Source organism: Aulostomus chinensis, chromosome 11 (genome assembly GCF_037954235.1).
Source record: "Aulostomus chinensis isolate RoL2024-O1b breed Wild chromosome 11, RoL_Achi_v1.0, whole genome shotgun sequence".
Taxonomy (NCBI): domain Eukaryota; kingdom Metazoa; phylum Chordata; class Actinopteri; order Syngnathiformes; family Aulostomidae; genus Aulostomus; species Aulostomus chinensis.
Genome location: NC_141330.1, coordinates 25,416,058 through 25,428,564, shown reverse-complemented (window position 1 = coordinate 25,428,564; position 12,507 = coordinate 25,416,058). Strand labels below are relative to the sequence as shown.

The following is a 12,507-nucleotide window of genomic DNA, read 5'->3' as shown; positions in this document are numbered from 1 at the left end:
CACAAAGACTGAAGTACAAGGGTGTGTGTGTGTGTTCTGATCTTTAAGTACATGTCAGTAGAGTAAACCGAGGTACAGGCCTGGGGAACAACTGGGATGAGAACATTCAAAACTGCTTCAGACAAAGTTGCTCCTGACATCAACAACAGGTCAAACTCCAGCGCAAACACAAATAGCCTGGTTATGTTACAGGACTGTTTTCTTTAGAGAAGCCTTCTGCAACTTGACTGGCTCCTTCCCGTTCGTCCTGCCCTCCTCTGGACTCGGACTGGGAAGAGTTGGGAGTCCAACTGTCGCCTGAAAGCTCTCGGAGACTCAGAGAGCGAGAGAGAGAGAGAGCATGATGTCTCGCCTTGTTGCCCGCCTGCTGCTCCTCATCTGCTTGGCTTTACCTCTCTATGGCGTGGAAAAGGTGAGAAATAGAGGATACCGAAAGGATCCTGACGCTGACAAGGTAAGACAGATCAGATAAGGAGTAGTGGTCTTCATTTCTAACAGTTATTTGGCACACGGGACTGGTGCCTGTGGACAGTTGGAGCTCTACTAATGTGTCTATTGTCTGTCAGTATCAATACTTACGGACTAATCACGTGGTTTATTTTCTGTTTCATGCTGTTAACATGCGTGAAAATAAAGAGGAAAAAAAGTCATGTGCTGATTCATCCACATGTGGACTTGCAATGTCAAGAGTTTGTGGTGTTTTGGGTGAACTGTCCTCCAGAAAGACCCGGTCCCTGCAGCGTTTGTAAAGCTTTTGTATGGTCAGCTGGTTCTCTATTATTCCAGCTCTGGCGGCTCTCCAGCAGACCAGAGGGGGAACATGCCAAACAGGAAGTTGGGGTCTGGCTCCCTGTCTGCCCATTTTTGTTATCCAACTCCTTTCTTTCTCCTTTAGTTTTTTTTAATACATCTTTTGAAGAAAAAAAAAAAAGCATGAACTTATGCCACAAATCCTCTATAATGTTCTCATCTATTTCATATTTAATTCACTCCCACCCATCAGAGCCACATCTGCCTGCAGCGGGTGGGTGGGATTGGAAGAACAGAATGCTCACTCACTCTTTTGGTCTTCCATTCCATCCAGTGTTTATGTTTCTGGGACCCTCTAGACCTCCCTCAGGGACTCCCAACATGTCTGCACACTCTGCTCTGGGAGCCACAGACTTTTGCTCCTCACAATCCTCCAAATATAACACAGCTGAGATGCATTTCTCTCACCACAGGATGTAATGTTACCTTACCATGTAGAGCACTGACTACAATGCAGGAATGTCTCATTTGAACAACATGGTAATCATTAAAATCCTATTTTGCATCAGCTGGAGGGGCCATGCGCGCTCCAGCCGGGAGAGCTTCAGTCCTTACTTCACTCATACATGAAATACTAGTGATTCCTCAGCAGTTTATTGCAAAAGCAGCCTTTATGCCTGGCTTACAGTAATGGGCTGTGTACTCCGAATATTCAGCAGGACTAGAGAGTGATTCATGCAGACAGGCAGCGCCACTATAGACACCACACTGGAAGCCCATATAAAAGTCAGCAGTGTGGTGAAGTGGACAGTGCCTCCATTCATTAGTCAGCTTTGAAAGATCTCCAAAAACCCAGCCCATACGAAGTCAGCAGGACATTTCCTTAACTGTACTCCACAATCAAGCATTTTGCTACATTTTGGAGAGGTGCTTAGATTTTTATTGAGATTCCAGGCTTATTACAACACATGCCACTGGTTTGATCACAGCCTCCCAATTTCCCACAGAGATGATGTCACACCTTCAGGTTGATCCAGCGAAGCCACTTAATGGCGAAAACAGACACTCGGCCATCTGTTTTAAAGATGCTGACGTAAAAAAACTGCAGTTCTGTCCATTTTTTTTTTCCAGATTCACTTCATCTGAAACTGATTTTTCTACTTCACAGATGGACTCAAGTCTGGATGAGATGTTGAAACTGGAGAAAAAGCTCTTTGTTCTTCCATCCTGCTTGGGGACAGTTTTTCACTTTAAGCCTTTTGGCTCCACAGTAAAAGGGCAGCAATGGCCCAAGCAAGAGCCAGACCTAAATCCTTTTGGCATCAGTGTTTGCTTAAGGTCAGGGTTGGAAAGAATAAGGAGAGAATACATGGCGCTTCACCAAAATTGAAGTCCATGGCCAGCTTGCTGCACACACTACAATCAGCTGGACAGAATGTGTCACAGAGGACCACATGCAAAGCTATCTTGGACCCTCATTGTTCTGTTGGTGTATGTGGTAGGGAAGGATTTGCAATCTCTGAGTCAGCTTGAGTAAGAAGCAGCGTCTGCTTAAACATAGCAGGAGATTCAGCAGTTGGCAGACGGCCACTCATGTAGGTCGTCACCCGGCCTCCAGATCCTCATCACCCTGCATTCGCCTGCTTGATGCTTCTTATTTCTGCTCTCAAACCAGCCCAGTTTGCTTTTTATTAGCTGTAATCTTGTGGGTGCAAGTTGAATGGTTGTGTCTGTGGTACATGCAGCCCAAAATGACTGACAGGAAGTTAACTTACAAGAAACTCTGCTGATGCTGTTCTACGCCCTATTTCCATTGTCAACACCCACTTCTACTCCCTCTCCCCCTCCCCAGTTTGGAAGCTGCATGCAGGGGCCATCAGGAACCTCTGGCAGAGATGGAAACCCTGGTGCTAACGGCATCCCAGGAACGCCGGGTATTCCTGGCCGTGACGGACTCAAAGGCGAGAAAGGCGAATGCATTAGTGAGATCTTTGAGGAACCATGGAGACCCAACTACAAGCAGTGTGCCTGGAACTCCCTGAATTATGGCATCGACTTGGGGAAAGTAGCTGTGAGTTCCTTGATGGAGGGACTGAGGTTGTGATTGAAATCGTGTGTGTGTGTTCATGTCAGGCCACATCAGTTACGACATTTCCAGTGAGGTGTTCATCCACACTAGTACCCACCAAAAATGGAGCTGAAACATTTGTCTGACGAGAATGTAATACCAGGGGTTCTCAACCTTTTCTTCCTGGAGACCCACTTATTAGTTCCTGTGACCTAGGCCCAAATTATTTTACTGTAATCAAATGTAGGTGTAATGGCTTTAATATAGTAAATACAATACAATAAATGCAGCATGACATCAATAGACAACCAGGAAAATGTAACAAATAACCTTCAAAGATATGTATATAAAGGCAGACCACTTTGTCTTCTCCTTGCCAATTAGAGGGTGCTCGTGGTCTACCCCTGGGCCCCAGTCCAGTAGTTGAGAAACACTGTGTAATACCATGTTTACCCTCTGAAAGGTAATATGGTAGCATTTGCTGATTAGCACTTAACACAATATACAGATGACGGAAGGACATTTCAGGTATTTGGAAATAAATGGAGAAGTAGACAAATGCAAAGGATGAAGATCGCAGACGTTTTTACTGGAGAGGCTTTTCAGCACAGCTGTGAATAATCACCAACCACTGCACCCAGTTAGCCACGCCAGCGGGGGGAACATGCATGATAGCAGAGCCCTGGAACTGACTCACCTACAGGGACAGCAGCCAACATTCATGGTTTTCATTTGGCGTGCGCATTTCCTACTCAAACTAGTCAAAATGTTTGCTGTGAAAAGGGTGTTCGGTGGGACATGAATACGTGCACTGAAACTCGTGACAGTTGTTCCTGTCTGGACCAGTGATGGCACCAGTATCCTGGGTTAGGGTGTAGTGACTCCATGTTTCAGTGTGGGTGTGAAGGGCCCATAATTTCAAAAGTTTCTTCTCTGTACAGTTCAGGGCCCTGAATATCACTGAAACTCTTTCCTACCAGTGCAGAATGTCCACAGACCTGGATCAGATGTTACCTGTCTCAGTATTTTGGTTTCTGTTCTATATGCAATATTTAACAAAGGGATTGAGGCTTTTTTAGGTTCCAGACCAGGACCGGGTGTTTGCATGCTTAGACATGAACCCCGTGACCGTCCGTCTGAGGACTCTTCGAGTGTTTCTACTGGTCACTATATGACAACACCACTGAAGCGACTGTCAATTAAGTTAAGATGTAAGTTCTAGCATCTCCTCGCAGCCGATGTCTCAGCTTGTCCGAGCAGGAAGAGCCCAGGTGAGATTAATCGCATTAATGACAGCTGCATTCCATCGCCCTGAGGCCGATCCAGGGCTCGGGGATCAAGGGTGCTCACTGGCTGACATGACTAACTGGGAGGATCAACTGAAGGGAGCCATTGTTTGTGTTACCATCCCATTCTAAACTCCTTCACTTAAGAACGAGAAGGACTTTATAGCAGAATCAAAGTTTCCATCAGCACTTGAAGTAAACAAGCATACAGTGTATTATCTGACTGCCCTCTCGTTGGTCATGAAAGTTGAAGTTCACCACAAGGAAAATACTTTTTTTTGGGGGGGGGGGGGTAAATCAAACAACATCCTCCTCCACCCATATTGAAATGATATATTGTGTAAAATCTACCTTCAAACATCTTCATTTAAGTTGTTTAGTTTGAAATGCTAACCAGGAACGTTGGCTAACAATGTAAAAATAGGACGTTTGTTGTTAACTCTTGACTCTGACCCTGCAGCACAATCTCAGCTGTTGCTATGGAGATTCTGACATTTTAAGAGCCTGTTGAACTCTACACATAATGTGAAAAACAAAATGGACCTGCTTCAAAAATAGAATTGTATTGCACAGTGACAGACATGTTCAGCCCATCAAGGCCCCCTTGATAAAGCATTCTGGCAAACGTTTCACTCAACCAGCAAACTGTCCTCACTCCTGCTGTCCAGCTGTCATTTGGTTTCTAGAGGGGGCCTCACTGAAGAGGTTTTGGGGCAGCAGCAGTGCACTGTTTGTTGTTTTATTAGAGATTTAAGAGAGTTTATAATTGTTAATCTAAAATGTGTTACAGTAAGTTGCCAACAGGGGCCCCTCTTGCTCTTGGAATGGGCCCAAACCTTTTGCCTAGTTGTGTGCCTCTGTAAACATCTCAAACGCTCCACCGCTGTGTTGCAGGACTGCACGTTCACCAAGCTGCGCACCGACAGCTCCCTCAGAGTCCTCTTCAGTGGTTCCCTCCGACTCAAGTGTAAGAACGCATGCTGCCAGAGGTGGTACTTCACCTTTAATGGAGCAGAGTGTACGGGCCCCCTCCCCATAGAGTCCATCATCTACTTAGACCAGGGCAGTCCGGAGCTCAACTCGACCATCAACATCCACAGAACATCCTCAGGTGGGATCTCGGGGTTGGGTTGAAAATGTTTCAGTTGAAGAAATCATTATTCTTATATTTGCCTCTGAGGCTGAGTTACTGGAGCTCAGGATCAGCTGGCCTGACCCTCCCATGGTTAAAAAAAAGTCACCTGCTAACACCTCTAAAGCTAATTTATTAACACAGGATTGTGTTTGTTTCAAATATACAAAGCCACTGAAGTTTCCTCTGGTTGCTTGGCAACCGCCTGGTGACACACACCAAAGAAAGTGAGTTATTTAGGCTCCAAGAGAGTCAGTCAGACTTCTTGTTTCCGATCTCTGTGCTAAGCGAACAGATTTCTTGCTGCACAGATTGACATCTATCTTAAAATCCAACTTAGCAAGAAAGCAAAAGAGAGAAATGTTGAACTGTTGTATTGAAGTGGTTGCTCTAACTGCAGCGCAGTCTGGGAAGCCTTCTAGCCTCATAACAAACTCATACAGTCCAATTAGGTTTTGGAAACGTTGACCACAAATCATAACTATTACCATGTCTGTAGGCAGTGTGGGTGTTGCCTCAAACTCACTGGCACTGTCTTCTCCGTCTCATGTCAGTTGAAGGTCTGTGCGAGGGCGTCAAAGCAGGGTTGGTGGACGTGGCCGTGTGGGTGGGGACCTGCGCTGACTACCCCAGAGGAGATGCATCTACAGGCTGGAATTCGGTATCCAGGATCATAATTGAGGAACTTCCTAAATAAAACATGTTAGATTAAAAGAGGGGAGCAGACCTGCTAGTTTATCTGGCCTTCCACAATTATCAGGTACCCTAGGCCTCACAGTCTCACTGATTGAATGTTCTGTTTAAGTACTATACTATTTGAGAGTCTGATGTCATTCTGTTGACCAGAAATAAACTTTGTACTGTAGCTTTTCTGCTTATTGGTGCCGTTGGAACACAGGAACTGTTAACGATGTTGCCCTGAGGCCAATCTTTGAACCGTGTGCTCATGTGACCTGTTTGTATGCATTGTTGCTGTTAATAAAGTAATCTTTTATATGACTTTTTACTCAGCCCACATGAGTTTTTTGTTTTAGATCAAGCATTTAGTTCAATGTAGCTGAAGAACACATTTAATGTATTTCCATGCAGCTGGGGCACTCATTTCACTGCATTTGTGTCAATAGGAAAAAAACACTTGAGATCAAACTTCATCCGCCTGTCGGCCTGCACATGATCGTATGACAAGATGTTGCACACATACACACCCAAGCAATAATAGCCTTATTCAGACAGTTAAATTTAAGTTAATTTAAAGTTCTTTTTATAGTAGTTTAAGTACTATCTTTAGGAAGAATTCAGGCTTAAAAGAAAAAACAAAAAAACTCACATCTTTCAATATTTTTTTTAATTTCTCCAAATCCTCTGTGGTCTCCCAGGGGGGTCCTGACCCCAAACCACTGGTGTAGAGCAGGGGTGGGCAATCATGTGCCATGGAGAGCCGTGTGTATGCAGGTTTTCCTTCCAACCAAACACTTTAACAGGTGATTCCACTGATTAACACTCTTCTGTGGCTGAAGATGGGTTGAAGTGTTTGGTTGGAACGAAAACCTACATACACACGGCTCTCCATGGCACATGGTTCCCTACCCCTGCTGTAGAGGGACACCGCTGGGTAAGAAACAGTCAAACTGAAAAGGACAGTTTGATCAAGAAATGACTGTTCGACCAAAAACTGGTAAGAGCGAGCATCAACAAGGTGTCTCCAGCTCTGCTGCACTATCACAGGGAAACTTTCCTTCATGAAATGCATCTGATCACTAAGAGCACAACAATCAATCTTGAGGTAACGCGCAGTTCAGGATTTATAACACAAATGCATTTATAAAGCAATGCCATAACAGTTCGTCGTCATGAAATAAAAATAATCTTGTCAACAGTATAAATTGTGCGCTAAAAGACAATTCCATAAGGATTCTGTTTGTTCACATGAAGCAGTCATTTAAAATGGACTAATTAATATCAGTGAGGACAGAGAGCTGCAGGGATGCAGGAGGTTTGTAGGCCAAGCTGGAAGTTAGCATAACCACAGGTTCCCTCCACCAAAGGCCGGTGGGATTTTTCATCATTGCTGAAAATAATCTGTGGAAAACCAAAGTCCGATACGAAACGAACACCAGTTTAATGATTCTAGAATCTAGCTCAAATGCAATTATCAGAATTATAAAACTGATGTTATGCTATGAATGAACCAGACGGGACAAAGGACTTTAACATTGCCAAAGCAGCTTTGCACGTCCTTTGGCCAGGTCTCGCTCGGAAAAGAGATCACCTGATCTCAAGTGACTACCTGGTAAAATAAAGGTTAAATAACAAAAGATAACTTCTGCCTTCAACATTTGCTAGCAACTGCTGTTTTAAGACATCAGTTCCTCATAATTCATGTGTGGTACTTACTTTCATAGAACATTAAAATATATGAAGCTAGTATGAACCGCTGACCTTATTTCAGGTTAGTAGCCAAAAACCCACGGACTTTGAGAGGAGGGAGGCAGATGTTCAACAAGGCTAACTTATTCCAGGTTTTTTGGACTCATTCCTGTGCTACTCTGTTCAACACACTGTCCTTGCTGACATTAAACTTAAAATGTAAACATTAACTAAGAAATATTCAGTTTGGAAACCTCCACTGGAACATTTACGCGTCAGTTTAAAATCCACGCGAACATCACAGCAGCTTTGCAGTCATACGTCTGTCCAGCATGTGCACGTCATCGCTGGTTAACTGAAAGATCCCCCTCTTGCTCTGTGGCTCTTTGGCAACATTTTCATTCATTTCCAGTGAACACGAACACTTCCCACATCACATCAAACCTGCACGTTCATGCACCGACGACGGCTGGTCTCCAGGCTTCCTGTATGCCAGCGTGTCCTCAGAATCTATTCCACGAGTCTCCGAGTCGTTAACTCTGGCCCAGAAGGAAGCGAGACACATTCTCATAAACTACAAAAGTGATGCAGCAGGCTGGAGTGACACGAATCAAGTTGGGGATGATGCCTTTGTAGAAGCCGATGGCGCCTTCGTTTCTGCACAGAGCGAAAAGACAAAAACCTTGATTTAGTTCACTAGACTTCCACAACTGCAGCGAGACCTTGGGAGTGGATCAGAATCATACCGCCATGTCCGTCTGATGACATCAATAACACCATTATATCGATTGTGCTGGTCTTGCAGGCGAGCTCGCACCACCTGATAGGGGTATGTCGTCGCCACAGCAAAGATTTTGGATAATGCCGCCATTGCAATATATTCCAAGGCGCTCTGTTTACACATGAAGACAGCGAGTGATGGAGGGAGAACCGAGGAGGAAACCAACACTGAGACTCTTATTTAACGGCAGGATGAATTGATTTCGAAGTTTTAGCCCACAAGAGTAAATAAAACATTAACACATTTCACATCAATGCACTCACTTTTCCCAGAAATAACAAACCTACTGATCAGACATGTTAACCAAGTCAACGTCTCATCCTCACTCATTTCTTTTTAAAGTGAGAGAAGCCTGGTGGGGCTCCTGACTCACCAGCTTGGTCTCTGAGGGCACGTTCTTGTACTTGTTGTAGTCCCTCTTGAGCTCCTCGTAGGCCATGAACTGCAGCGCTCCATGAGATGTGCCAAACAGACCAGGAACATAACCCTTGGACACAAATGATGCGTGAGTCTTTTTTTCTCCTCGACACTCTCAAATACCGATCGACACCAAAGCGCGACACCCAGGCGACTTACTTTCACTGAGGAATGTGTAATAAGTCTCCTGCCAGGCTGTACAGGAACTCAGATCAAGCTAGAGAGTTCATACCTCCGCCACACGCACGCACAGTATAACAGCTTTATCCTGCCAGTGACCTCAAACTGCCTCCAGGATCTACTATGGGATCCACTTTCATCACATTTTATCCTTCTAGTATTACCCATCCTCCATAAATGTTAGAGAGATCCTGCTAGAAAAACATATCCGTGATTAAGTCTGCCATGATAACATCTTTACTGGATGATAGACTACTGCAGTAAAGATATCGTCCTACTAAGACCACTTTATGACACTGACAATGGTGACATAATAATATAATGGATACACCCTTTCAAAGAGTGATGAAGTTTTATTTTAATGACTTATCAGTCATTAGAACTGGAAAAATATGCCAAATAAAGAACATCAACCACTAACGGCCAACATTACAAGATTCCCAGGAGAAACAGGAAATCTTGACCCTTCACTTCGTCTCCTCCTCAGGTGGTTTAGTGTCTGTTTGCTTTGAGTGACGCAGCGGCGCACTGACATTAACCTGAAAGCACAACTGGCAATATCTAAGATCAGCAACATTACTGAGTTCCAGTCTAGTTATAGTACGAAAGGCAGGAGAGTAACTATCATGATCCCATGACCTCCTTGGCAGAGGGAATGCGTTTAGGGGTTAAAAGCTACTTCAGTTTCACGGTTGCAGAAGTCCCAGCATTTACTTAAATCAAATTTGTAACCTTGGACCTCGGAAATTTTGAAGTTAAAAAGAAAAAAAAAAAAAAAAAGAGGAAAATTAACGTTTAACTAAGACAATGAAAAAATACCATCCATCCATCTTCTACTGCTTATCCTGTTAAGGGTCCCAGGGGGGTGGAGCCTATCCCAGCAGCCTTCAGATGAGAGGTCACGGGTCACCAGTCCATGGCAGGGCCAACACATAGAGACAGACAACCATTGGCTCTCCCAGCCACACCTACAGTCAATTTAGAGTCTGGATTATCCTGGTCCCCTCTTGATGTCTTTGGACTGTGGGAGGAAGCTGGAGTACCAGAGAGAACCCAGCAGGAACAGGGAGAACATGGAGACTCACCCAGAAAGACCCTGTGCTGCAGCCGGGGCTCCACCCACAACCTTCTTGCTGTGAGGCAACAGTGCTGACCACTGCACCACCGTGCCGCCGTGAAAAAATACCATTTGACATAATGATTGACAGTGACGTCATTTCCTGATTTTTGACTCTACTGAATATAAACCGAGTTGAAGGGGAATTTTTTAGTGAAGGAATATTTTGCGATGCATCATAGAAGCTGCAGAGAAGTAGAAAAGAGTCTTTCGCTTGTTGAAATGTAATGACATAAAAGTCAAGAAACGACTGAATCATTAAGTGTAGTAAAGAAAATAATAGCAAAACTATTTCTACACAACCACAGTCACCACTGGCTAAAATTCAGTGATACCTTATGAATGTTAATAAGTCAGACGCAGGATTACTCCTCTACAAAGATATGTGGTTGTGATGCCCTCTAGTGGCCATTATGGACCCAGAACACAGCTTTCCAGCCTTGGAGGAGGCACAACATTGAAGCTTTTAAACAACATTATGATGAAAGTATTGTAGCTATGCTAAGGTCTAACCTTGTAGAGTCCAGGCACTCCCTCATGGCGGTAGATCTGGACCAGCGCATCAAACATCCCCTTGTACTGTTTATTAGCTGTGTCTGCGCTGTACTGCAGCACCAGCCGGGTCTTGGTCACCCAGATGGGGTTGGTGATGGTGAGTGTAAGGATGCCTGGAAAAATAAACAGTAAGTTTGCTACTTTATTACTCACACATACCCACTGACACAGCAAGACACATGATAAGACTTTATCTCTACATCTCTTGATTACGACAATTACGCTGTAATGTTTTAACACTGAAGTGATCAGAGTTCACAAATCAAGAGGTCAAAGGTCAAGACTCATTCATACCAACAGGAAGTCCTCTGATTAAGGTGTCTGTGTGTTGTTCTTTGTACCGCAGAACTGAACTGAACTGTTGAATTGGTTATGAATAAATAAAACACTCTGTTGGATTCACCTGTTTTTCTGAGATACTTAAAGAACCTCATTTGACCAGTAGGAAGCACAATCACGTGGCCTTGTGTGTCAAATTAAAAGCAGAGTGTGTCAGCTGAGGCCAGCTCAGGGCAGTCTTATCAAGCTGCAGCTGCCAGAGACACTCAGTGCTGGGATCCATGTGAAGACTTACCTGCTTCAGCTGCAGACACCAGGTGTTCAGATGCGCTCAATTCAGTCTGACGGCCCTCCTTTACGTACCCTTTGATTGCATTGTAACTGCAGAGAAAACAGTGGGTGAAGTCCTACTGATATATCCTCACATACAATTATCATGGTGATGCAGACAGGTTAAAACCTTACTCACAAAAAAAAGTAGAGACCCCAAGAGGATCCAGCCCCCCATACGTTGGGGGTCACTCCTTGATAAAGTCCTCTCAGTCCCTCCTGGTGCCAGACACTCCTCATACAGTGCCAGATGCCAGTATACTTGGGTCTTAACTCCAGTCCATCACTCACTGAGTTGAAAGACAGAGACCTTTGTTAGGTTCTGGTTAAGTTGTGCAACAGTCGCGTCCAAGAGGAAACTAATACAGCTATGCAGTAAATAGTTGTAAATGTAGTTTAACTACTGCTGTTAGGATGATTATCTGAGCCCCGAAGTAAAAGGTAAACCTCATCATTTTTCAGGTTGATCAAGTGAAGTCACAGTATGTCGACAACACTATTACTTAATTCGTTTTATTTCAAATAGACGATTTCCAAACAGGGTTTTGTACACATGATCTTCCATTACCAGAATATATGCAATTTCGTCCCTGTCAGAGTTCCTAAAGAGCAGGGTACTAGCAGTAAAAACAATATTATTACAGCACATCCACAGTTGGGTATACTGTTGTACCTGCAAACCTGATTTTGACCAGGTCAAGCGGATGAAGCACCAGCGTTGACACCACTCCCCCACTGAGTCCTGCGAGTAGGTTTTCTAACTTCACGTGGCTGAACACCTGCTGGATGTGTCCGGCTAAAGAAGCAGCAGACGCGGGCTTGTCGGGAGGTCCCGTCTCTGGCACACGATGATTTGGAGCGGAGCCCATGTTCATTAACGAAAATGACCGTAGATAGCCCCTATAACAGCTAGCTGCTAACAACGCGTTACAGGTGCAAATACGGGATATCGGCGACACTAACGCTAAATATCCATTACGGAAGTATTTTCGCCTGTGAACCACGTTTTCGACATGCGGTGGCCCAACATGAAGAAAGTAACAGTAACTGAGTGTCAAGCCGCAGTGTTTCACGTCGACCTTGTAACTGTATCAAGTAGCTGTCAAGTGACATATGTACTAAAAGTACTTCCGGCTTTGTCATTAAAAATAAAAAAATGCTTGATACTCATGCTTTACTTCGGCATATTTTCTCCATTTATGACATTAATTGTCATATAGAGAAATTTCAAGTGATTCAAAAATT

General features: G+C 44.2%; 2 protein-coding genes across 3 annotated transcripts; one reads left to right on the top strand and one right to left on the bottom strand.

Annotated features, from left to right (window-relative positions):
• The first annotated feature begins 89 nt into the window (after positions 1–89).
• Positions 90–6,235, top strand: LOC147253848 (collagen triple helix repeat-containing protein 1-like). Of its 2 annotated transcripts, none has more exons than XM_086219192.1 (4): positions 90–412; positions 2,603–2,821; positions 4,999–5,215; positions 5,791–6,235. In XM_086219192.1, the coding sequence occupies exons 1-4, from the start codon at positions 341–343 to the stop codon at positions 5,931–5,933; spliced, it is 651 nt and encodes a 216-aa protein (XP_086075318.1). In that variant the 5' UTR covers positions 90–340; the 3' UTR covers positions 5,934–6,235. The 2 variants fall into 2 exon arrangements, with proteins under 2 accessions (XP_086075318.1, XP_086075317.1); XM_086219191.1 differs by having other exon boundaries at positions 93–454.
• A 150-nt stretch (positions 6,236–6,385) lies between these two features.
• Positions 6,386–12,367, bottom strand: LOC147253847 (solute carrier family 25 member 32-like). The gene is made up of 7 exons (XM_086217410.1): positions 11,936–12,367; positions 11,402–11,552; positions 11,228–11,313; positions 10,612–10,766; positions 8,758–8,871; positions 8,350–8,495; positions 6,386–8,260 (listed from the first exon to the last, which is right to left on the bottom strand). Exons 1-7 carry the CDS (start codon positions 12,135–12,137, stop codon positions 8,137–8,139), a joined length of 978 nt encoding a protein of 325 aa, XP_086073536.1. The 5' UTR covers positions 12,138–12,367; the 3' UTR covers positions 6,386–8,136.
• Between the last annotated feature and the right edge of the window lie 140 nt (positions 12,368–12,507).